General features: G+C 30.6%; 1 protein-coding gene across 3 annotated transcripts; it reads left to right on the top strand.

Moving 5' to 3' along the window:
* Positions 1-1,708: 1,708 nt before the first annotated feature.
* On the top strand, positions 1,709-24,283 carry LOC123711583 (protein PFC0760c). 3 transcript variants are annotated; one of them, XM_045664183.1, is made up of 13 exons: positions 1,709-1,861; positions 2,153-2,221; positions 11,200-11,512; positions 11,601-11,764; positions 11,901-12,895; positions 13,274-13,356; positions 13,492-13,589; positions 15,041-15,167; positions 15,621-15,827; positions 16,046-16,221; positions 16,678-16,818; positions 17,470-17,603; positions 18,698-24,283. In XM_045664183.1, the coding sequence occupies exons 3-13, from the start codon at positions 11,206-11,208 to the stop codon at positions 18,777-18,779; spliced, it is 2,514 nt and encodes an 837-aa protein (XP_045520139.1). In that variant the 5' UTR covers positions 1,709-1,861; positions 2,153-2,221; positions 11,200-11,205; the 3' UTR covers positions 18,780-24,283. The 3 variants fall into 3 exon arrangements, with proteins under 3 accessions (XP_045520139.1, XP_045520138.1, XP_045520140.1); XM_045664182.1 differs by lacking the exons at positions 1,709-1,861; positions 2,153-2,221 and adding an exon at positions 4,301-4,503; XM_045664184.1 differs by lacking the exons at positions 1,709-1,861; positions 2,153-2,221; positions 15,621-15,827 and adding an exon at positions 4,301-4,503.
* The last annotated feature ends 409 nt before the right edge of the window (positions 24,284-24,692 follow it).

The raw sequence follows: 24,692 nt of genomic DNA, 5'->3' as shown, positions 1-24,692 counted from the left end.
GCAGAAATATTGGACATGAAATATATTTGTTCTAGTTTTCACAATGGCTACTTTCCTTATTCCATCACTTTTTAAATATTCCATAAACCCACGATTATATTTTACGCTATTTTTAAATACTGTAAACAGCGTTATAAGTATTGTTACGAGCTAGGGGATCGGATAGAAAATGCCGTGAATTTATTCAAGGTTTTATTTCTTGGTAAATCTAAGAGGAATTTATGAGCACAAATTAATTGCAGAAATGTACTTATAGATATATAAAACAATCACTCATGCACACTTCACACAGTACTTTATCGCTTCAGTGTTTCTCTCTTGCATTCAAAACTAAAGGTTGACTAGTCGCGTTTCGGCTCGCTTATATATAATGGTAATAATTCTAAACAATATTTGAGAAGTCTCTAGGCGGGCTTGCTACTGAGTAGCGATTGCACAATTCTAGAACGTCCGCACTCTTTGTCTCTTTCGCACGTTGCTCCGTCCTTGTCGTACGGCGTTCTAGAGTGCTCAGTCTAGTTTCGAGAAAGTTCTGATCTTCTCTCTCTCTCTCTCTCTCGTATCATTTCGTCCTTCGTCTCGCACCTAGAAAGTTTGGTCTAGAATATTCCTTCATCAAAGGGGTATAACTAGGCCTGAAAACGCCTGAAAACTGCACCACTCGACTACACATGTTCTTAAACTGACTGAAAAAAAATTTTCAGCTTCCTGAAAATTAGGGTAATATTATGGAAATTACAATTTTCTAATATGTGATTGACCCTCTCCTGAGTAAGAATAAGTAGTATTGAAGTAATTAAAATAAATAGTAAAAGAATTACAGTAAAGTACAAAAAAAGAGTATTATAATACTGCATTGCATTATTAAAGTATCAAGAAACTCACTGCAATTTGAAGAAATAAATACATATATCTTTGTTGCCTTCTATGAACCCTGCATGAAAAAGAAATTGTGAAAAAGTGCAGGAAGTGCGAAAATCATTCTGCTTTGTATAAAAGGAAATAAAAAAGATCAGGATAGGAAATAATAATATTTTATAGGAGAAGTTTTCTGGTATGAGTCTCGATACCCTATTTTGTTTCGATAACGCAACGATTGTATTATATCATTGAAAACTAAACTGTATATTTACAGAATAAAGTTCACAATCGTTAAAATTGTCCATCGTCTTCGAGCCATAACGAGAGGTTAAGTAACCACGAAAGTGTAACCCTTATTTAACTTAAATACTAAGCTACTTTTTAATATGCTAAAAAAACCTTTTTAAATATAATCAGACTAGTTGTCTAGACAAACATCGACTTCACTTTATTGCAAGTTTCGGTTTTGGTTGTAAGCAAGAAGTCTTGTTTAGGTTTTCACTTGAATAGCAATGGATACATTTTGCTATATGTTTTGGAGACCAAATTGTACTTAGTTCGCAAATAACGCTACTTAGGCACTGTTAGGCAATAGCTTGTATTAAGGGCAACAAAATACATATTTGAACTACGAGTGAAATACGGCGTTATGATAAATCTGACACGTCTCAAACAGATTTTTCTTTATCCAACGAATCCGATAACTTATTGTTCAAGTAATACTGCCAAGAAAAGCCCTTAACCTGAAAATCGTAGAAATCAAAGGCCTTGAAGCTTTCGTAGCAATGTCGTAGCTGTCTACGAGGGACGCGAACTGGGGTGCGTCAGTATATACGTAGCAGCGACGACGTGAAGACCCATTTTTTGAGTGTGTTATCGTATAATCGCGTAGCCTGTTTATGGTAAGATTATTTATAAGTTGATATAAAGAAATGTTGATTACAAATTTTAATTATGAATATTCACTCTTCTTGGAATTGAAGCTAAGCTGGATTCAAAGGTATTTTTTTTATTTTTATGTTCAAACATCAGATTTTTTTTTACTATTTTGAAAGGGGTAAAAATTCAATTAAATCAATATTCATATAATTCGCTTAAAAAACACATTATATTAATATATACTAATTTATTAATATATACTCTAATGAGTTATTATATTCATATAATGATGTTTATACCATAAGCGACTTATGGAGTAGTCTAATGTAGTAAGTCTAAAAGTAATTAATACATTACAAGTTAGGGTGATAGTGTCTAGCGACTATATTATAATTTTATTGTATCTTCAAAGGTTACGTGATGGAAAGATACTTAAAGGAAGGGTCTGTTCGCTTAAAGGGACCGTAAAACATAATGTAAGGTATGAAGTTTCAGCTCAACCAGTTTCAGTTTAATCAAATAGGGGTCATTACCATACAAAAACTTGAATATTGTTTTACCTTTCAAGATTTTAAGAGTTTATTTTATTCCCCAGTAGAGTTTTTGTAAGAAATATTTTCTAAATGATCTGTCGTTTGTCTATAAATACAACCTATTTAATAAATTTAATAAACAAAATATATTGAATAAAAAATTTATTTAGGTGTTAAAATAATTATTGTTTTATTAATGTTTCATATACCTATGTTTTAAAGTCTAATGTGAAATAAATTAACCTTTATATGTATATATAAAATATACAATAACGTAATATATTGAATTACGACAATATTTTAAGAGAACTTGGTACGTTAACTAAAGAATAACTAATATTAAATGCTATGATGTATGTTCTACACGATCGATCGAAAGCCTTCTAAGGGGAACATTACAATTTGGGAAGCATTCCAAGGTATCTGAAGAACTTGATTTTTTTGTATCTGTGAAGGATGCGACGTACCTAAAAATACTTTATTGGTCCAATTATTTTAATATATCAATACATCCGTTTGGCAACTAAGTTTAAATAAAATTAGGGTCCCAGTATTTAAATTAAGCATTCTAAAAGGTCATTTTAAATTCTAAAACGTCTCTAGTTTCATATTAAGTACTACTTTCTTTTACTAACAAGGGAGTAATATAATACTAAATTGGATTATGCCATGCCAGCCCTAAGAATATGCTTCACTTACTTAGCCCCTAACAAGAATATAGGTATGTAGTATAGGTAATATGCAATTATACAACTTCTTCATTACTAAATCTCAAATCATTAATCCCTCTTTACATAGATTAACACAAATTTTGACGAAAGTGTACGGTGTTTTAATAAATATAGTATTTAATTTATTGACAATGTACCTAACATTTCATTGCAGTACTAAACGATGTTTTTAAAATTTATTTATTAATACTTTCACACATATACCATACAAATAATATATCAATACCAAGAGTCGGTAAAAAATCATAAGTTTACTTTTTTTTTAATTATTATAGGTTAAAGGTACGGACGCATGAGTAGATGCTAAAGTAACGATTCGTAGCTTTGTCGATTAAAAATGATTTAATAATAATTAATTATGTTCTTGTTTCTCTACGACTTTTGAATAGTTTGGTATTAATAGAAGATCCCGACCCAATTGCATATAGGTATCATCCATATTACATTATGTATACAAGTATGTCGACACGGTCAAGTATTTGTCTGAAGACAAGGCTTGGATTCTAAAAATATTGAGGGTTTGACTTTTTCCTAACCGAGTAAATGACTCTCATTAATTTTTTTATTGATAACATAATGATTTTAAACGATATTGTACGCAATATTAATTTATGAAACATATAACCAAATTATGATCTTAAACATTTGTAGATATTCGAATATGTTTAATTTGACAATAATCTTTACTATTTAATAATGTTTCTACTCTAAAAGCGGCATAAAGCCTAAAATGTTCACATAACGCCATTGTCATTATAACTAATAAATCTGTAAATAAACAGCGCCCTCTATTGGCCCAGACTATCAACTCTTTGAATACTGTGTGGAAAACTGAGTTTATCTGTGTATTGGCGTCATCTATTGTAGGGTAAACTTTCAGGATTGCGCCACCCCTCGCGTTTACTAAAACTTAACTAACTAAAGATATTTGATCTTTAGTAAGTGAGTTAAAGATGGCACTAACCAAGGATTTAAGACGTTTTTCACATTTATGTATCAATTAAACTATTTATTATTATCATCGTAAGTTTGTACTAATTGTAATAGCTGTGCCGTGTAATTCATAAAAATTTAAGCGTATTCGAGTGTTTTAATAATATATATAGCTACATATAAAATAAATAGGTTTCTATAATACCTTTTCAATTCAATAATACAGTCGTAGCATATCTACGTAGAATCTAAATGAAAAACCGCCCAAGGCATGCAGTCGAATGTCGGTGCGACGGCCGCGGAGGCGGGCGGGCGTTCCACGCGATCATTTTGATGTGAAAGGCGGGCGGGGTGCACGTCGCATACGAACATACATTTCCAACCAGTAACCTCATTAATCCGAGTGACGTAAACCTATTGAACATAGTCCGCCTGGAACGACTAAGTAAATACGTGTCGATGCAGCATTGATTCTCAGTGTACACGGACGTTATAAAAAGTAACCTTTCCTGGTGCATTCATTATTCAGTGGCTACGCTTGGCTATCAGGATGGCGCCCTTAAAAGGTACAATTTCAATGTTCTTATAAAGCGGAGGAGATCGAAATTCATAGCCTATGTCGTTTTTGCAAATATCATGTTTTTCATGACGGCGTCTGTAGTGCAATTCTATAATTGAGATATAATATTTATGATAACCACTTAGTTCATATCCGATATTATGATATGTTGGCACTTAGAAATGAATGTACGATTGAAACTGATTCCTCATGGGATGCATAGAGCCGCCTATAACAATATCGACATAGCGTTAGTTCATCAAAGAAAAATATTGCAAAAATGTTAATTAAGATATCATACTTACGTACGTTACGGTATCATACTTTAGTGATGTTTACGCACACAGCTTACAGAGGCTATGCTTTTTATATTCTCTTTTATATTTTATGCTGTGTATTAAGTAGAAATGTATTTTTTAATTATCATCATCGTCAATATAGCATAGAAATAATATTGCAAAACAATAACAGTTTCCGGTTTATAGTACGCAGTCGTTTTCAATAAATTATTAATTTTAGGTTTTATCACCGCAATACCGTAGTTAATTAAGGCAAATATCGTAGATTAAATATAACTTAGGGTAGAAAACGCCTACGCCGTAGCCCTATTATAGCCTCACGGGTCATTTACTTTCACTCGCTATGATTACGTACTAAACTATAATCAAAAGAACAGTGAAAAAACTTTAATATAACAAACACTATGATGTAATAAAAAACAAATAATGTAATTTTCTTTAATCTATGATTTTGTCGATGATTTGTCTTTTTTCCGGGTTAGTGCAGTAGTCATATCCAAGCAGGTTTTCAGTAAATCGAGAGTTTTGTTTTTTTCAACGTTTTTATGATGCCTTAAATCTCAAGTTAAAGTCTTTCTCCGGAATAACTGTATTTAATTTCATGTTAGCATCTGTGAATAAATTTTAAAATTAAATAATAGTTAAAAAAATAGCGTAGCTCATATTGTAAAACGAAAGTTCCGTCTACAATAACTAAATTGTTTATTGCATAATAATTATTGTATTTTTTATAAAAGCTCGAAGAGGCTTACGATATAATTTAGCTGAACCAGAATAGACAAATGAAAGTAAATGTTTCCATAAGCGTCACCCATATAAATGGATGGAAGTTTTTCAGACACTTTAAATTACATGAAATTTATTAGGTGTACAATTCAAGTATCAATTGCGAGTGTACTTTTGGGTGAATTGGAAAAATTTAAGATATATTTAATGTATATTAATATATATTAAACATTTACTATTGGAAATATATATATTTATAACGGTAGTTTATACTAAAATAATATACAACAAAATAAATATCCATTTGACGACTATTTTGTAGTTTTTAGATTTATATCTAAAATTTATTATTAACCTTTTTTATTGATATACTCGTTGGTTAAAGACCTACCTATATATGCATTAAAAGAAGTTTTAAAATTAAGATACTAAAATAAAAATAAAGAATAAGACCTTTTCTGAAGTCCATAAGAGGTATATACCTAACCTACTTTCACGTAATTTTAATCGTGTAGCAATTTGGGAAGCTTCCAGTAGGAATTAGTTAGCATTTTAATATTTTCATGAAATAACACTTAGGATAGCCTAGTTGTTACAAATTATGTCGGATGAAAAAGCTCGTCTTTTGACTTTTAACTCTATCATATTTCATAGCACACAAAAATGTCATTGAGTTAAAATTAACCTCTTTGATATCCATAATCGTAACGAAACGTAGCTGTCTCGTTAGGCTTTTTTGTTCCTATTGTTCGAGAATCTTTTGTTTAAAACTTGCTGGTTTTGTTTATTCATATGATGCTTATATATCACTGTACGTTCACGTGAAATATTTTATGTAGAACACATTCGCTTAGCTTTAAAATACTATATAGATTTCTGTTATCGCGGTAACTTCATTAACCCAATTTCACAGCAGTCTGAAAATATCTGGGTTATATATTATTTAATGAATACACATTTTGTCACAACTCGGAGAACTTAGAAACACAAGAGTGTTTACATGAAAAGGAGAAAAATATAGTCAATCTATACAATGGAAAATTGTTTAACAGGGTCGTAGAAGGTACTTCGTTTTATCCATCACTATAGTGGCTATTAAATTTAAGAGGCGAAGGGCCAGGGCGCGCCGGGTCATGTCATTCACTTGTCGGTTGGTAGCGCCTATTTACGTCTTAATATACTTACATACCACGCACTTAACTAAAAGCAAATTCCACGAATAAAAGCCCCGTATAGACGGAACGATAAGCTTATTGCGCCGTTGATTATTATATACGCAATCGTAGCTCTTCGTTCGAATATAATAATTTTTTGATTTTATTCTGGAGGGTTTGTGTTTATAAATTATATTAAAAATTAAAAAAAATAATGAATCTTATATAACGTGTGTTTTTTATTAAGTAAAATGTTTATATGTGATTTGCAAACGGAATAACTTTAATTTAACATTTTTATATCTGTTTACGTAATCTAATTTAATCTGGCTGTTTTTTTTAAATATATATGCTAATAAGTACACAATAACCATAACTCTCTCCGATCTCCATAGTTTAAATGATCTTATTGCGCAATAGATTCTCGCTTTGTTTCTTTTATTTTTTATTAATGTCAACAGTCATAATAATAGAGATTCAGTTGATACATTCGTCGTTTCTCACGGTTTGACCTTTGTGTTGCAATGAAAAATCCAACGAATTTTGTTAAAAAACATACACTAATGTTAGCTCAGTATAAAGTAATTTATAATCCTCAATACCGATATAATACGTATTAAGTTATGTTATACGCTGAAGGCGGTGTGAATTTCATTACTAACAATTAGAAGCCTTACGTAGTTACGGCACAGTTACGAGTCTCCAAATAACAAAAACAACTATTGATTAGTTCGTTCTATGTAGAGGGAATCTTATATTATTGTGCATAAAAACGTTTTTGGCAATGTTATATTTCATTTTATTATAATGCGTAATAAAATGTATGGACTTATTAATCAAACCGAGTATTACATGGGTATGGTCCCATATAATATCAGCGTACTGAGATTACCAGTGATATTTATTTAAAATGTCCCAATATATATATATATATATAAATTTAATATTAAAACCGAATCTATTAATATATCTTTGGATAGATTATCTATTAATCACAAATTTATGCGTAGTCTACCACCATTAGTGAAGATTTTGTTTTCCTCTTAAAACTATAGAAGCGTGTTATATAATGTATAGTGTAACCTCCATGTTTCGTCCCTCGTTGTAGCGACAATCTCCCTAAAGCGTCGATGTCAATTGGCTTTGGTTGGTTTAGCTTGTCTTCCATACAATTATACACTCTACATAGCATTACATCCAGTCTCAGTTACGACAACAATTGAGTAATAAAGTACTTTTAAGTTGCTTATATTGGTAAAAACCGCGTTTGTACGTTGTGTACGTTCTTTTGTCGTTTTATTAGCCCGCAATAAACTCGACTCTTGCTAAGAAATTAGTTCTTTTGTTTACAAATTAGGATTACATGCACGTGTTGATTGTTTTTGAGTTATGGATTATCTGTACGTTTTTCTTCTTTCCATTTAACGACAACTCTTTATAACTCCATAAAATTCCTGTGAACTGAAGGGACTGTTCCCTTCAGTGTCGTTATATAGAGTTAATACTGTATTTATGTAAATGTAAAACGTGTACATATATGTGTCTCCTTTGTTAATTACACATTTGCCTTATTACGTGTTAAGAGCAATTTCTGCTTTCACTTCTGAAAAAAGTATAGAAGACTTGTTTATATAGTACCCGATGTAGGTTGTGTTTTGGCAACTATAACTAAAAAAGGGATCTTATCCTCTTGGTTTTTATCTTTTCCTACTAAAAGTGCTGGTGCAACCTTACATATGCCAAGAATTGTCAAGTGAAACGACAGTGAAAATAGAAATTTTTCCAAGTTTATAAAATGTTTTATTTACGTTATGTATAACTAGGAATAACACGAATGGATGTTTTGTTAGGTTTTTACCTATGTTATAGAATATATTAATTAATTTAACTGTACTGCGGATACAGTACTTAATAAATGAGCGCATGAACGTTGGTGACAGCTTAAGAGGCCTCTACTATCGTGATATTGCGGAGAGCCATTGACCCACTCCTTTTAAGCATTAAGTAGAGTCACAGAGTGATATAACTAGAGCATCCTAGTTAAAAGGAAATTACATTGCGGCCGCATTCATTTTAAAGTGCTTGCTGTGCTTGGCCGGATTAAATAGAACATTTAATAGAAATAACATTATTTTGCTTACAGGTGTACTTTAATAGTTGACAGTTGTCAATATTTAAGTGACTGTAAATAGTCTGGCCATAAATACTGTTATATAAACAATTTTCTTTTTTCAATTTTTTAATTATTTTCAATTTGGAACACGTATATTATTTTAGGTGAAAGTAATGATTTTACGGTCCGGACTTTATAAGAGCTGAAGACTGGCCCTCATCTAGCCCAGACCTCAAACCCAACCTTTTAGACATCAAATTATGGTCAGTTTTAGAGGACATCACCTCCTCCGCGACACGGCGGTATTGAGTCTCTTTAAAAACTTTCGAGCAAGCAGTGGCGAAATTTCCCTCGGAAACATTGCATAGATTCGTGGCCAAACAGATTAAAGGAGTATATAAAAGCAAAAGCTGGCCATTTCAAATATATATATATATATATATATATATATATATATATATATATATTTAATGTATGCTGAGTTTAATAAATATGTAGGTATAAATTTTAACAATACTACATTACTTCTTGCATATGCATTATATAAATGCATTTTCATTTGTAACAGAACTTATGGCTGAACTAGGTAGATCTAATCGAAAACATTAAAGGTACGCCACGGTAAGGTTTACCTACCCTATGCCATAATAAGGTAATTGTATTATTATAAGTCACGTGGAATAAAATTAGGACTAGTAAGTGCATAGAATTATCGCTAATATCAAAATCGAATTATAACTCGTTACCTGATATCTTTTAAAATAACAAGAGTCGTGGTTCTTTACTGGAAATAATTAAATTTATAAGTTTGCATTTAAAATTTATGAATGTAATGAGCAACTTATGAATTTATATGATATTGTTTGCTTGTGAGTCTGTATGTGCTAAGATACCACATGTGGGGTTTAAGAAACTGTAGTTAGGTATATAACTGTAAATAAAAATCCCAAGAAGAAAAGACTTCGTAAAGAATGAATTGGCATCTGGCCATATTTGACGTAGGCATATTTTATATGCTGAAATAAAAGTATGAGAGTACAAAGCATTACATTTTTATTGTTTCAAAAATAGCGCTGATATTTTACTTTGCTTTTGTGTATATACCTCGATATCAAAGGAGTTGACTTCGCGTGAATTTTGATACCTATATAACAGTAAACGTTACGAACTGATTTTTTTATAGAAAGCGCATTTCAAAACTATTTTCTTACGGGCCGTATTGGTCTGAACTGGTTATGCCAAACTAAAAAGTAGTAAACAGTCGTAACAAATTAAATGTTTAGAACCGGGCATTACTGAAAAGCAACTCATTGTTTAATATATTCCTCATATATAAGTACTACCCTTGACCGACTTGAAGTTTATAATTATTATTTTGGTCCGTGGTTTAATTACACGGCATTCACAGAATCACGATAAAATTTTACCTGCAGCCCACTGAAGTATTTCCAAACTAATTCGACTTTGGTTCTTTCAAGAAAAGGGCGTACCAATTCATTAAAGACCGGCACTTGCGAGCCTTCTGGCAATGTAAGTGTCCACGGGCGGCGGTATCACTGAACATCAGATGAGCCTCCTGCCCGTTTGCCTCCTAAAATATCTCTTTTTAAAATATTTCTTACTTATTTCGAGTAAAGCTCAGAAGTCCTACCTGCCTATAAAAAATACATTGTTTTAAGTGTTGTACGAGCTTTTTGTTCACCTTACGATTGAGAGCTAATTCCGCACGTGAGAAAGTTCCATTGATGCACAATGGGAGCTCGAATGCCTCACCTCAGAGTTGAAAATGGCTCACATTTGAATATATTAACAAGAACGCATATATTTAAAAAGATGAAAACGTCGATAAAGATTTAATAGACTTTTTATTGTAACAACAGAAAGTAGAATTACATAATGACATGCAAAGCAATAACTGCTTGATATAAACAAAGATTTGTATATAAATTTGAAATTATTCATATTCATAAAGGTATGCATATGAATAAAAAACCATGTGATGAACTGCACTAACTCATAAATAATCATCTCGGTGACAGAAACAAAGGATAGTGCTTAACTTAGATATATTACAATAATAAATGGAGATAAACCTAAAATATCTTTATTAGGAAATGTACCCTGCCCGCGATCGTGCACTATGTTTCGGGTTCATAAGAACTCGAAAGTCCTGGGTTCGATTCATAGCGGAACTACAGGCATTAAGTACTATAATTGGTGTCAATCCAGAAATATTTCTTATCCGCTTACTTTTTTCATATAAAATTATCTAATTTGATAAGTAAATACCTTTTATTAATTCACTTCTGCTTCACGTCTAAAGAAGGAATTTCCTTTAGGGAAAAGTAAAATACATTTCTTGTTTCCGTCTCTTACAACTTAAAACTTACAAGTACATTTTTTAATTTCAGTTAATCATGCGGATTCACAATGACGTCGATAATGGCAACATACCAATTGTAGATGGAAAAAAAATATCACTTCGAGATCCGGAAGGAAGTGTAAAAAGTGATAGTTTATTTCAAAGCAGTAACATAAATAACTTTCATCTTTGGCATAATACCAACGATCATATAGACAATAGAACGAATTTTAAGTCTATTAATTCAAGAACAAATGAGTCGTCAGTTTGTAACCACCTCTATAAATTGAGCAGGTTACTAGAGCCAGAAGACACAATTGATGAAAATATTACAAACAGTTCGAAAGATATTATTACAACAGGTGAGCTTAAAATAACTGTAGACTTTTGAATCCTGGGTTTTCTCGTATATAGAAATAATTTTAAATTATATTTCTTGTGTGTTTTTAGTAAATACCAATGATTCAAAAACTATTACTTCGGTTAACGAAGATCAACCCTTTTATGATATATCAGATACAGAAGAAATGTCGGAGGATAGTATTCATCGAGTACCAAGAGGAATTGTAAATCCAAATTATCCTGGCTTTCAACATTTAGCTCATACACTTCAGGTATGTCTTGTCGCGTATTGTTATCATTTAGGTTGTTGTTATGTGTAATTAGTTTTATTTAATATTTCAGAGGTGTTTTTTACGAAGCTTTTAATCTATTTTAAATTTTACTAACCATATATTTTCAACATTACAGGAGTACAGTTCAAATATAGAAAACTTTTATCACTCTGAAAATGAAATGACTGATGACGATAATGATACAGATATAACTGATTTTGAAATTAAGGATGCCAATGAAAATTACAAAGAGCTTAACAATAATAAATCAGAGTTCACTAACGGTCAGTTAATAGAATTATCCAATAGCACTTTCGAATCGACCAAGCAAAGTGACATACCTGATCTTCTTAAAACCATCTCATCCAATAACAATAACGTAGACGCCATAAATTGCGATATTACTTTAATAGGAAATGATATAGAGAATAATTTTAATACAAAAGATATAATTGGCGATTTTAATAAAGAAATCGAAGATGAAATTAAACAATTATTAAACTACAATATAAATATTCAGGATGACTTGGAAGACCTTCGAAAAGATATAAAAGACAATTTCGAAAAACCAATCGAAGCTACAATCAATAATATAAGCGAGGTGGTAAATCATGTTATAAAAAAACTAGTAAAAAACGATGTTGGTACTGAAACGAAAGTAACTAGTAATGAAACAAAAGGAGAAGTAAATATTGTCAACATGAATCAAACAAATGAGGTTAATGTGAGAATGGAAATTAACTTGAGCAGGCCTACATTCTTACTACTGGATAACTGTCACGAACAAATACAAGATGCGGCTTTGTCTGATGGAAAAGAAGAATTAAATTTAAATGAAGATGAGTACGATACGGAAAAATTAAGCAATAATGTAGAGACTACAATCAAGCAATTAAGCACAGAGTTGAGAAAAATAATTCCAAAATTAAATGAAATGCGAGAACGTGATAAGTTATGGGCAGATAGGCCTATAATAACTGATGGGAATTCCAACAGGGTATTAATAAAGTCGAGCAATACATCAAGTTTAAAAAAAGATACACGTAATCAAACCCATTATGAAAGCAACAGACAATTAAATAAACACAACTACCATCGTGTTCCCAATAAAAACCCTGAAAAGGCTCAAAGGTGCGTACGGTACACTATATGACCCGTAGAAGTTGCTTTTTATTTTATACACCTTATAGTTGTTTACATATATGGCGACCTGTGGAGTTTTGAATTCTAGATGAGCTTTCGTCATGCATTTATGCGTCTTTTAAGCATGGCAGAATGTACGTGTAGTTTTAAATAGAATTGACGTGTTCAAGAAACTGATTAATCTTTAGTTTATGTTCTGATTCACATCGTGTAAATAGCGTTTTGAGTGAAATTATTTTCCAGAATATTAATAACGTGAAGAATAGATGAGGTATTTCAAACACATAAATAACAAATAAGAAACGAAGCTATATAACAGGTTAATAATTAAAAAGTGATAATAATTTAATGTTATTAATATTTTAGTGGACCCAAAGATCCTTCCAAATATGCTCAACATAATTCGTCCGTCCCTCGAGATAATATAAATGTAGCAGACAGTGAGTTGGGTATGTTTCATAATTATGATTTTCTTTTATTTATGTCGACTGATTTTTGTATGAGCTGCACATTTCCTTTTAGGTAAATAAATTTTATTCCATTAATTATATTTTTTATTATTTTTTACGTATTCTCACTTACAGATACTTTCGATGTTTATAATATAGAAACTGCGCTGCCGAAGTTAGATATAGACACTATAGAAAGTTACATAAAGGCCGCGAAAGAGGCAGAAAGACGTGTAAGTAATTGTTAAGTTCATTAACACCAATTCTATTTAATATCATAAATACATCATTTTAGACGAGAACTTGTAAACGAATAGTGATAGGTATGTGAATGAAATGTATTAAGTATATAAAGTTACGAGAGTGCCGGAGAAGTAACATTAAGTTTTTGCATATAATATAGTAGTTCCTACGACGTATTGCTTAGTTAGATTCGCTATTAGTTACAATAAACTTGTACAAAAGTTACAATTAATAAAAAGAAAATGTTAGGTGTTAATAATATGTTGTGTAACACATAATAATATACATTAAAGCGAATATCAAAGTAACGGTAACTACGATTGTGTTCAGTCCACGTACACAATCGCATGCGAATCACGTTCGTTATAGTAATATACCCGTAATCATTTTAATAACAGTTAAAAATTGCCGATCAAACTTGAAGCACAAGTGCCTTTCTAAGTGATTCAGCGTTGCAGACACTGAGTAGGTTCCACCTACTTATTCATTTACATAAGTCGCAGACACTGCAGGCGTATTGACGCTTGCACAGTCATTGGTATTTGCTTCAGTCAAATCTAGTGTTTTAGTGAAAAGATTTTAAACCGTGGTTGTATTATTATTGTGATGACGTCTTTACCGTATTTTCATCCTGAACAAAGGCATTATAAAAAGGACACAAGATTTCTATTGGATTTATATACAATAACGTACGATAACCATGAATCTGTTGATAATATATGCTGCCTTGTAAGTTTTTAAATATTGTTCTAATCTTTTCTTTCCTAAAACTTTTCAAAGAGAAACTTTAATGGCTAAATACTGTAACCCAAAGAAATGGAACACAAAAAGAGCACGCTTGCCCTTGTCCTATATGTCATAATAATGTCAAACCAAAGGATTGTCAATCTAGACAGCTTTGTTCATTGTCAACAATCAACATTTAAATTTGATAATGAAAAATGTTTTGTTTTAAACATATTTCTTAGTTACATAGCTGATAGTTATAAATTAATAATTGTGCCATTTTTTTTGCCAAAAAGTAACGAAGACTGATTAGTTTTAAAAATGTTTGAGAGTTTACTAAGTAATATTAAAAGGAAGTTGAGTAAATCACCTCTACAAACAACAGAAAAAGAGGGTATAGATAAAACTGGGTTGAGACGTAAATTTCAAATATTTAAGGCAAAAATTGGTAAATCACCAGAACAAACAGTGACTGCGACCTATAATGATAACAAAGCATTATGTCCTAGAGTTATAAGCGGGGGTGATTATGTTCAAACAGAAATAGAATGGCCAATAATTTCAGATAATAATCCTAACATATTGGACAAATTTACTAAGATTGTAACAATAGTTGACCATGAACCTTATAACAAAAACGTACAGTAACTTGTATTCATTTTGGATTTGCAATAACTTTTCGTTTACAACTCTTTAGTATAAATCTTTGTTTTAGAAACGAAATGATAGAGAGGAAATCAGAAAAAGGTTAGCTATGGGTATAGATTCAGAAGAATACTATAGTCTGGGTCACACAGACCGGCCAGGAAAGAAACCCAGCTTACATTCACGATTACAAAATGGTAAGAACTTTTGATTTAAGAAGCTTCTAGATGTATGAACACATGCTTTATAATTATTAAATCACCATTGCTAATTTTAATAACAACAGCAACATTCAAATTATAAATAATGTTTATAGTTTGACAATTTGGGTTCTCTTTAGATTTTTTATCATTTAACAAAATAGTCTAGTAAGTTCATCTCTCTAATTTTTGCTTTGGGTCTTTGTTTATCTGTTTATGATTCTGAATTATATTCAATAAGGTAAGCTTGGTTGAACATTTCTGCTGTTATAATTAAAATTATCTCATTCAATGTGATATGCTTAATTGTCTTTAAGAACTTGATATCCTTGACAGTTTGGCTGTAATCATTTTCATATGGTAATGTCTTCAATTTTTAATTTATGTCAATGCAGAGATGTCCAATTAATTGCCAGGGGATACTGTGCTAACTGTGCATTACATCAACAGGAAAAAATTTACAAATATGTTTCATGAATGAGACAGCTTCTGATAATGAATCTCAATGTTCAGACTTGGACAGAAGTTTTAGTAGTAATAGTAAAAGTTTATCACGTTCAAGTGTATTCAGCAAGAGTAGTTATAACCACCCCTATCAGACGAGACCACTTTCTGTCAACATAACAAAACAAGATAAAGTAAACACCGTTCAGAGTGGTGAGAATTATTTAATGTTTGTAAAAATATTTACCCTTAATATGTTCACATTCCTAATATTTTATTGGTGATGGTTCTATTTTTTTAAAGTTTAAGTTTTATGTTCTTACATTCATGCATGCATTGGTTATTTGTGATAATTATACATAAATGATATAAGGATTACATTTTAATTGATACTTTGCAACACCTTTTATTTATTGCCTATGTGTCTCTAGGTTTCAAGTTGCACCCTGCGTCTCTAATATCTAAATCATCCAAAACCCGTTCAACCCAATCTTTGAATCACATTGAATTAAAGGAATCTGATTTCTATGCCCTACAAGCAACACTGCAGACTGAAGCTAGAATTGCCTTGGCACAAGCAAAGGAATTGGCCCGCATACAAATGGAGGTAATTTTTTGTCTATACTCAAACTCTCTATTTTGTCAAGGGTGGCTACTAAAAAACCTATTAGAAGCTTAATGTTTACATAAAAGCAGGAACTGCAAATTTAATACTATGAGTGAATTTATTTTTATGATATTTTTCATTGAATGTATAATTTCAGTATGTATATTTATTGTATTCAGTGAATGTCATGAGACATAATTTATATATTTTTTTTATGTTTTCGTAGTCTTTTAGTCCTTAAATTACGATATTTGTTATAGTTAGTGTGTAAGTATGAGTCAATCGTAAGAACATTCAAAATTTACTTTTTAGTCTATTAAAATCTTTGAAGCCAACGTTTTTGGAAAACTTTTTTTCATATTAATAGATTCTGTTCTTTTGATTGTCTCTATTCTTTATACTCATTAGCAGTTAAGCATTTAAATGTTGTATTTTGTAATATTTTTCCTATTACAGCATGAGCGAAGAAGTCGACCAGTTTCACCTGTCACTGAAATGTTACGTCGCAGTATGGAGAAGGCCAACGTGCCACTTGCACCTGATCGTCGACGCGTTTCTAGGCAGATACTTACTGATATGAACATAGCTCAATTACAGGTATATGTCATATTTTAAAAAAGGGAAAAAAATCAATAATATTAAATTTAACGAACTAAACGCACATTACTATAATTAGTTATTTGACTATTTTGTTATTTATTTTACATACAATTTAGGTTTACGAAATGTTTAGTGTGAATATAGTAATGTAATATATAAAGCAAATACATACATCATTATTTCAAAGTTGCTTACGTTATTACGCTATTGCATGACCTTGTGTCGTTTTACGATTAACTCCACCGAGTCACGCGTATCTTCAAAACAATGACCATTGTTTTTGTAAAAATACGACTTTTTCATATGCATTTGACTTGTTGGGTTTTTGTATTGTTATAAAAAAAATTTTTTTTGAGGGTAGATGTATAATTTTGATACATGTGATTTTTTGAATTTGAATTTTATTTTAATAGTTGAAAAAGGCTATAAAGATCACTTCCATATTTATGTATGATTACATTGAAGGTAATATTTAGAGTCGAGACTAAGCGCTAAGCATTGAAAGCCGATAATTTTTTAATACACTTATGTGAGTAAGTAAGACTTACTAACGAAAATTTCAAAGGATTTTAATATTGCGAAACAACTACTAGTCTATAGTCATTTGACGGTCTTTGAATCATAGCCTAATAGTTTAAATTTTTTTAGGTGATTGTAAATGAGTTGCACTCTCAAATTGAGTGTCTTAACGACTCACTTGTCAAACTATTGATGGCCAGAGACGAACTACACATGGGACAAGACTCTATGCTTGTTGATATTGAGGATCTCACCCGATACTTGTGAGTATTTATTGCGTTTTTATGACTGATTGGTTTAAATAAATTTTGAATTATTTTTTTATTAACTTTTAAATGTTACGTTTAATTTCGTCTTAATATTGTTGGCAATGACAAAACTTGGTCTTGGTATGTTTAAACAGTTTTCTGTATAAATTGACTAAGGGAGCGTTCAAGTATGACGTAACGAAGTTGGGGGGGGGGGTCCTCATGTAATACGTCACGATGCGTGCCGGGGATTGAATAATTACGCGTTATTTATAATATTATTTTCGACTTTCCAGTACTTTACGTGACATAATGGTAAGTTTTAGGCATACAGAGTCACTGGTGGTCACGAAAAGTTTCGTCGTTACGGGTCGTGATTCTCCAAAAATTGCGTCACGTAATACTTGAACGCCCTCCCCTTCCTCCCCTAACGCCCTTTTTTATAAGGATATCTGATTTTAAAACGAATTAGTCTTATATAAAGATGTAACTAGTTAATATTATATTACAAAAACGTTTAAATCCACTCCATAAATAGAAGTAACTCATAAGAACGAAATTAATTTAAAATATTGTACACCCAGATCTCGAAAACTTGAATTTCAAGGTTAGTTGACTTCTACAATGGTTTTTGCTAATTAAATTCTTAATTCATATATCATTGTATTTTTTGCTCTAAAATACATTTGTAAAGTACTTTGATCAAGCATTCATATAATTTAGCAGGCATCTGTCATCAACATGTATTATTGAAAATTTTAATGAAAGGCATTGGTATTGTCCTCGTTACTAGCAAAAGCTCAATAATATTTTATGTTTATCTAATTTTATTGATTTTAATATAAATACTAATTATTTAAAACATGTTGACCAGTATTATATTTTAACGATTTCTCATGATATCGTATCTGGCACCAATACTGACTCTGACTCATAGGTTTGTATTAAAATTAGTTGAGTAGGTGATAAATATAATACAAAGGAATACATTTTAAGTACTGTCAGATATGTGCCTCTTTGACTTGTTTATTGTAGGGCGTTATATATACAGTGTATACAGCGTGTGCTAATAAATTTCGTAATATTCATTTGCAAATTCCTTTTTCCAGAGGTGTTAAAGAACAAAGCAAGAAGTCCAAAGGCCCTACCAAGTCTGGAGTGAGGCGACTCACAGCACTGGTGCACAAATAGACATCGGTTTGGTATTCATGTTATTGCTATTATATCAGAACCTGCTGTTATTATTACACTGGGTAGAAATCATTTATAGATCACAAAGTAAAAGTGCGGTAAATAATACTAAAATAATTTTAATTAATAATAATAGTGATCGGTTATTTATATTTTTGTGTTAATGGTGTATTACTGCTAAGAACATTTTCTTACAAATTACCCTGATCGAGGTTTATTAAAACAACAAAATAAAAATGTAGTAAAATTAGCACTATATACATATAGGTGGCACTATATAGTGATGATATTCATTTATCCCTAATGGGAAAGGCAAAGGACTTTAGTCCATACAGCCAGGTCTTGTGCGTTGCTCTGTCAGAGATCTATAATTGTGTTTCTAAATTTGACATATAGAATGACAATAGTTTGTAGTAATAGTAGTGAGCACTGTCAGACGTCATACGTGATTTATATGTTGACATTTGACACTTTAGAACTTCTGCTCTACTGACCAATCTAACAGTGATGTTTAAATGCAATTTAAATATAGAATACCTTTTCAAATAGCTCTTTTAATGTTCGTGTCCATAATGATTTTTTTTTATATTTACCGTACTTTTTCGAAATCCGATAAATTTCTATTGATACAATTTCAAATTCTTATGTAGTCATAGTACAATGTTACAATGCATGGAATTAGTGTATACAATTGAAAAATGTTTATACTTGTATTTAGGCTATGTGCTATTTGCACAGAGATACCCAGTGATTTAAATATGATATGGGATTAATATTAGTAGGTTATTATGGTGCAACTTTTTATCAATAATCTTGGCAAATGTTATTGGCATTAAGGATACGATAGGTCGAAAGGAGAATGACCGTATTTTAAAACGTAGCATCATATTTATAAATTTACTTGTATTAACAAATGTTAATCATAGACAACCTCAATCTATAGTTCATTGTCTATTAATTCTTGTTTAATTACTAATAATCACAAATATTTTGTTTATTTAAAACATATAACGACAATTGTGTGTTTAGATTTATACATGGGACCTAAATATTTATTACCAAAACAAAAACTTTAAAATTAAAATCCTTTTTTTGATCCCCATTCGATTTTGCGTCCCCAAAACGTTCGACGCTCTTTCCTTATGCGACTCCATATTGATGCCAATTTTGGTCATTCTCCTTCATTTATATAATATTCCCGGGATCTACGTAGTAGATTTACATTATAGTATGTAATCGTTGAAATTTCGTCTGGCATTTATATGTTATGAGTGAAGTCGTCATACACGTTATTATTAATATTTCAAAATCGTATGGTAAAATCAAATTCAAAAAGTTTTTCTTGATAACAGATAGTTTCTATTCTTATTTTGATTCGATATTTAAACCAAGGAATGTTTTCAATTTTGTAGAACATATGAAACACGACACTCAATTTATTGTATGGAGGACTCAGTTTCCGCACTTAGACGCCCATTCGGTCCGTTGTGCGCCTCCTCGTCTAACATCTCCCATATCTATGATGTATTTTGTGGTTTAAATAATTATGAAAAAAATATCAAGTCATTTCTCGGTAATAGTAGACAATTTAATTTATTACATAAAGTGAAAGTAATTACACTCCTCAAATACCCAGTTCCTATTTTACGTACTGCATACATATTCGTTTGAAAGCAACAGGTAGAGTTCGATATTTAAATTTTCAATATTCGTTTGATGTTTTTTGTAACAATCGAACTATTGTATTTAAAAAAATGCCTGCTATAAGTTACGTCACATTGATGATTCAGTTTGATTGATATTTCGCTATAAATGTTATTTAAATCGTTACAATTAGAGACACTGCATCATGAAACGGTGTATAAACAAAGATATTTCTGAAATCATACATTTTCCATTACCTTTAGAACATTTTTTTACTTATGACTTCTTCCATGTAAATTTAATAACTAGAGGGAAATTTCTTTTAATACTAGATATAGCAAATTTGTTTTTATAGAATTAGTTCAGATATAACCAATGAAGGTTCTCGTTTTTCATATTAAAAAGATTCGATACTGATTATAGTCTTATATGATGCTATGATAGATGACTATTTAGAAATTTTGAAGATTCAACACCTGGGTAAATTTCAAAATCTTTGCAATGTTTTTATGTTTTTAATTTTTTTTTCAATTTGTTTATGAGATCTTAGTATTAAGGGTACCTACTTCTAGATAAAAAAAAAGAAAAATTCCTTTTTAATATTCTTGAGAGGTATCTAAAGGTAAGTCATTGATCAGATGTGACGTAATTTATGAATGGCTAATTAGATTTAGTGACGTTTGTGATTTGCAAATTAGGATAATATTTTTCATTAATAGTGCTCATTATAGAGTTATTGCACGGCGGGCTGATATAAACAGGGTTCGGATTAGTTGCTTAGTTTAATTGCGATAAGCATCGCGCTATATTTTTTCATTAATTAGATAAGGCGACGTTGGTTGGACCAAGCTTAATTCGGTTTGTATATTCAACTAACGGATTGGGACGCTTTAAGCTCCATAATGCGAAAAAGTATGTAATATTTCATTAATACTAGTTTTATTTTGAACATTACTCACAGAAACGAAACGAAACGATTATTTGTTTATAGTTGAGTTTAGAATTTGCTATTTTTTTAAACATTAACTGATTTCGTCTATTCTCCATAGATGGCGCTATTTTCAATTAAAATACTTACGCTCGTTATCTACTAGATGACGCTAAAAGCGTCTAAACACGGCTCTAAAATCAGTGGCTATGTCGGTATTGACCATGTACACTCAATGAGATTTTTCTTGCTTTTGTGTTATTGATTTGAACTGCAGCGTCACTATGTCATAATAGTATGTATGGAACAAATCATTGTTTGTTCAATGCCGATGTCGCCACTGATTTTAAGGCTGTGTGTAGACTTTAAGTCTCCGTAGACCCGTCTCTATGAATATATCAATTATTTAGGTACTGGAATATTATTCGCATTTGGACCATTCGGGAAGAGTAGCCCTTCTGAATTCGAGTGATTAATAAGGCAGCAAATATTTGTATGTAAAAAAAGTTCATACAATTTCTTTACTAGCATTGAAAACGGTTAGAACCGTTAGAGAGCGTTAACCTCGACTGTGCTTTAACTATTTCCTTTAATATGTTTGTAACTCAAATGTACATATGCAAATATTCGCACTAATCACAATGCATGTCAAAATGTTTCACTATTAGGTCTTTAACGGACAAACTTTGAAACGTGTCTCCAGTTAATAAAACTTTCTAAAACGATATTATAAAAAGTAGATTAATTACGGTGTATTTTTCTATGTGAATACTGTTACATGCTAACAAACTCCATAGTATCTTTAGTCTACGTTTTATAAGTGCATTTCGGCCTTATTCAATTTTAGCTTTGATATAATTTGTTTTCGTTGCACTTGTGAATTAGACAATTAATAATTATGTTAGAAACTTAACACCAGTCTCGTTTTATATTAAATTCATGTATTAAGATGCGTTTTAAAGTACAGCCACACATAATAGAAACGTAGCTTTATATAGGGAAGATAAAAATCCTTTTTATTAGTAGAATTCAGATAAGATATAAAATAGTTAATTGGTACTTTGGGAAGATTTTATTTCATCATTCCGTAATAGCTAATACAATACATATCGTTAAATATAAAAACCATTACAGTGCTACATTTTTTATCGCTATGAGATTAAAATAATATTTTAAAACTGACGATTCGTAGATTTGATCACTTATGGTCAAACATTTTATGAAATACACACTGTGTAACAAGGCTAATATTGGTCATATCATAGAATATTTAATTTCAGTACATTTACGCATTTTTTTTACATCAATAATAAATATTGCTTCATTTGTCGGTATGATAATTCAAAATGAAGTATTCAAATACGTTGTACGTTTCACTAATGTATGCTGTTTATAAAATTATTTTATTCAAAAACTTGGTATGTCAGTTTTAATTGAAAGTTTTGATGAAGTTATCAAATCTACGATCAAGCCATGTTTGGACTTTATTATGTGTCTGCAAATAACAATCTTCATAGCGGATATTAAATTCAGCAACATAAAAACTACTATTCTAGGCATTATTATTATTTAAGGCGTTTATTATTTTTCTTACTTTTTTATACTTGTGTTTGTATATTTATGGACACCGAGCTTTTCGAATTTAATTTTGGAAACCACCTATTTTTATATTATTTTTAGTTTCAATCTAATTTTGGCCTGGATAAGTTGCAACCAGTCGGAATTTAGATATTTTCTAGTTATTTTTTGGTTGTGTATTTTAGATTATTTTTACTGAAAGGTCTTCTCAAGTATTAGCATTCATTGTGTCGAGTCTTAATCTGTATACATGTCAATGACAAACAATTCTTAATAGGCTAACGATAATATTTGTCTATTCGATAAATGTTTATGTTTTGCAAAATCTAATTGCAAAACTAAAATAATATACGAGTTGATCTTTCTTAATCTAAGTTACCATTATGTTACTTTTAGGATAAGCTTGCGCAAGAGCAGGTTTTTAGATTACGGAAATATCATACAACTTCCGTTATTGCCGCCATTGCTGAAATTAATACGATTCTTTGACTTCATTGCTAACATTACAAATTAAGTCACTAAACATGCTATTTAACATCGAACGTATGAATCCTCGAACGACCGATCTCAATAAAAGTTAAAACTAACCATTGATATGAAAAAGATCTCGAATCATGTGAATTGTTTTTTGCAAATATTTTTTTAGTACATTTTGAGGCTATGTATTTCAGTTTAAGTAATTTATAGGTTGGATCCAAATATCGTATGTAAAACAATATTTTGAAAAGGCTTAATGTATTCGACCTAATTCTCGATCCATTTTAAAATGTGAACTCCTACGTGGTATGAACCACGAACGATAAATTATTGTTATGCATGTCTTATCTATTTTAAATGTATTGTTATATAAACAGTTTCATCTTAAATTTAACAAGTTTTTACAAAGGCCGATAAATTACGCCGGTACTATCTCTTACTAAAAGTTGTTTTGTGTTATTTTAAAAGGAGTCGTAGTAATAATTATCACACTAAATATATTCAGAAGTGTTATTAAAATGTATTCGATATTAAATGATAAATAAAAACAACAAATATTGTCAACCAAGTATGGATTCTGCAATATGAATTATGTAATATTTGACGAGTCCTACTTGCTTGGTTTTAAATGTATCACCCACATATAACAATTCAATCTGATGAGAATATTCTACTTAAGTATTTTTATGTCTCTTAAAAGAAACAGTTCTATGATCCATGATGATGGGATTTCGTTTTTCTGTATAAGATATACATACTGGTGTTGTAAGTTATTGTTAACATTATAAACGTTTCGCATTTAAATGAATGCTTTGGCGTGCTTCAAATCCCTTGATGACGTGATACCACTATACCTGAATAAATAAATAAATGTTGTATAAAACGTCTTTTATTTCCTACTTCTATCTTATGAACATGTAAACTGTTAAGAAGAATAAGGCCTAAAACACCCTAAACTAGGGAATCACGAAAATGATTAAAAAGTATATCTTAGAATATACATTGGTTTTTAATTGATTGATTTATTGATAAAGAATAAATCTTGACCAAATAGTTAAGCAAGATTTAAACATTTAGTATATTTTTAAAATTTTATTATTTAATACAGTTTCGAACCACTATAGTATAAAAATTACGCCTATACCAAACATTAAAAAAAATATATTTTCTTTATACACATTAAAATTAGTTAATTCCATATATATATATATAAAACCTTATGATTTGAGATGTTCATTGCCGACCGCAATCAAGTACTACGTAATTACAGAAATTCCTTAACAAAC

Source organism: Pieris brassicae, chromosome 7 (assembly GCF_905147105.1).
Source record: "Pieris brassicae chromosome 7, ilPieBrab1.1, whole genome shotgun sequence".
Taxonomy (NCBI): Eukaryota; Metazoa; Arthropoda; class Insecta; order Lepidoptera; family Pieridae; genus Pieris; species Pieris brassicae.
Note: the sequence above shows the minus strand (reverse complement) of the source record. Positions and strands in the feature narration are given on the sequence as shown.

Coding starts and splice junctions, on each gene's coding strand:
- LOC123711583 (XM_045664183.1), top strand. CDS start 11,206: ATGCGGATTCACAATGACGTCGATAATGGCAACATACCAATTGTAGAT. Junction 12,896..13,273: donor AACCCTGAAAAGGCTCAAAG/GTGCGTACGGTA, acceptor TTAATATTTTAG/TGGACCCAAAGATCCTTCCA. Junction 15,828..16,045: donor AGTAAACACCGTTCAGAGTG/GTGAGAATTATT, acceptor ATGTGTCTCTAG/GTTTCAAGTTGCACCCTGCG.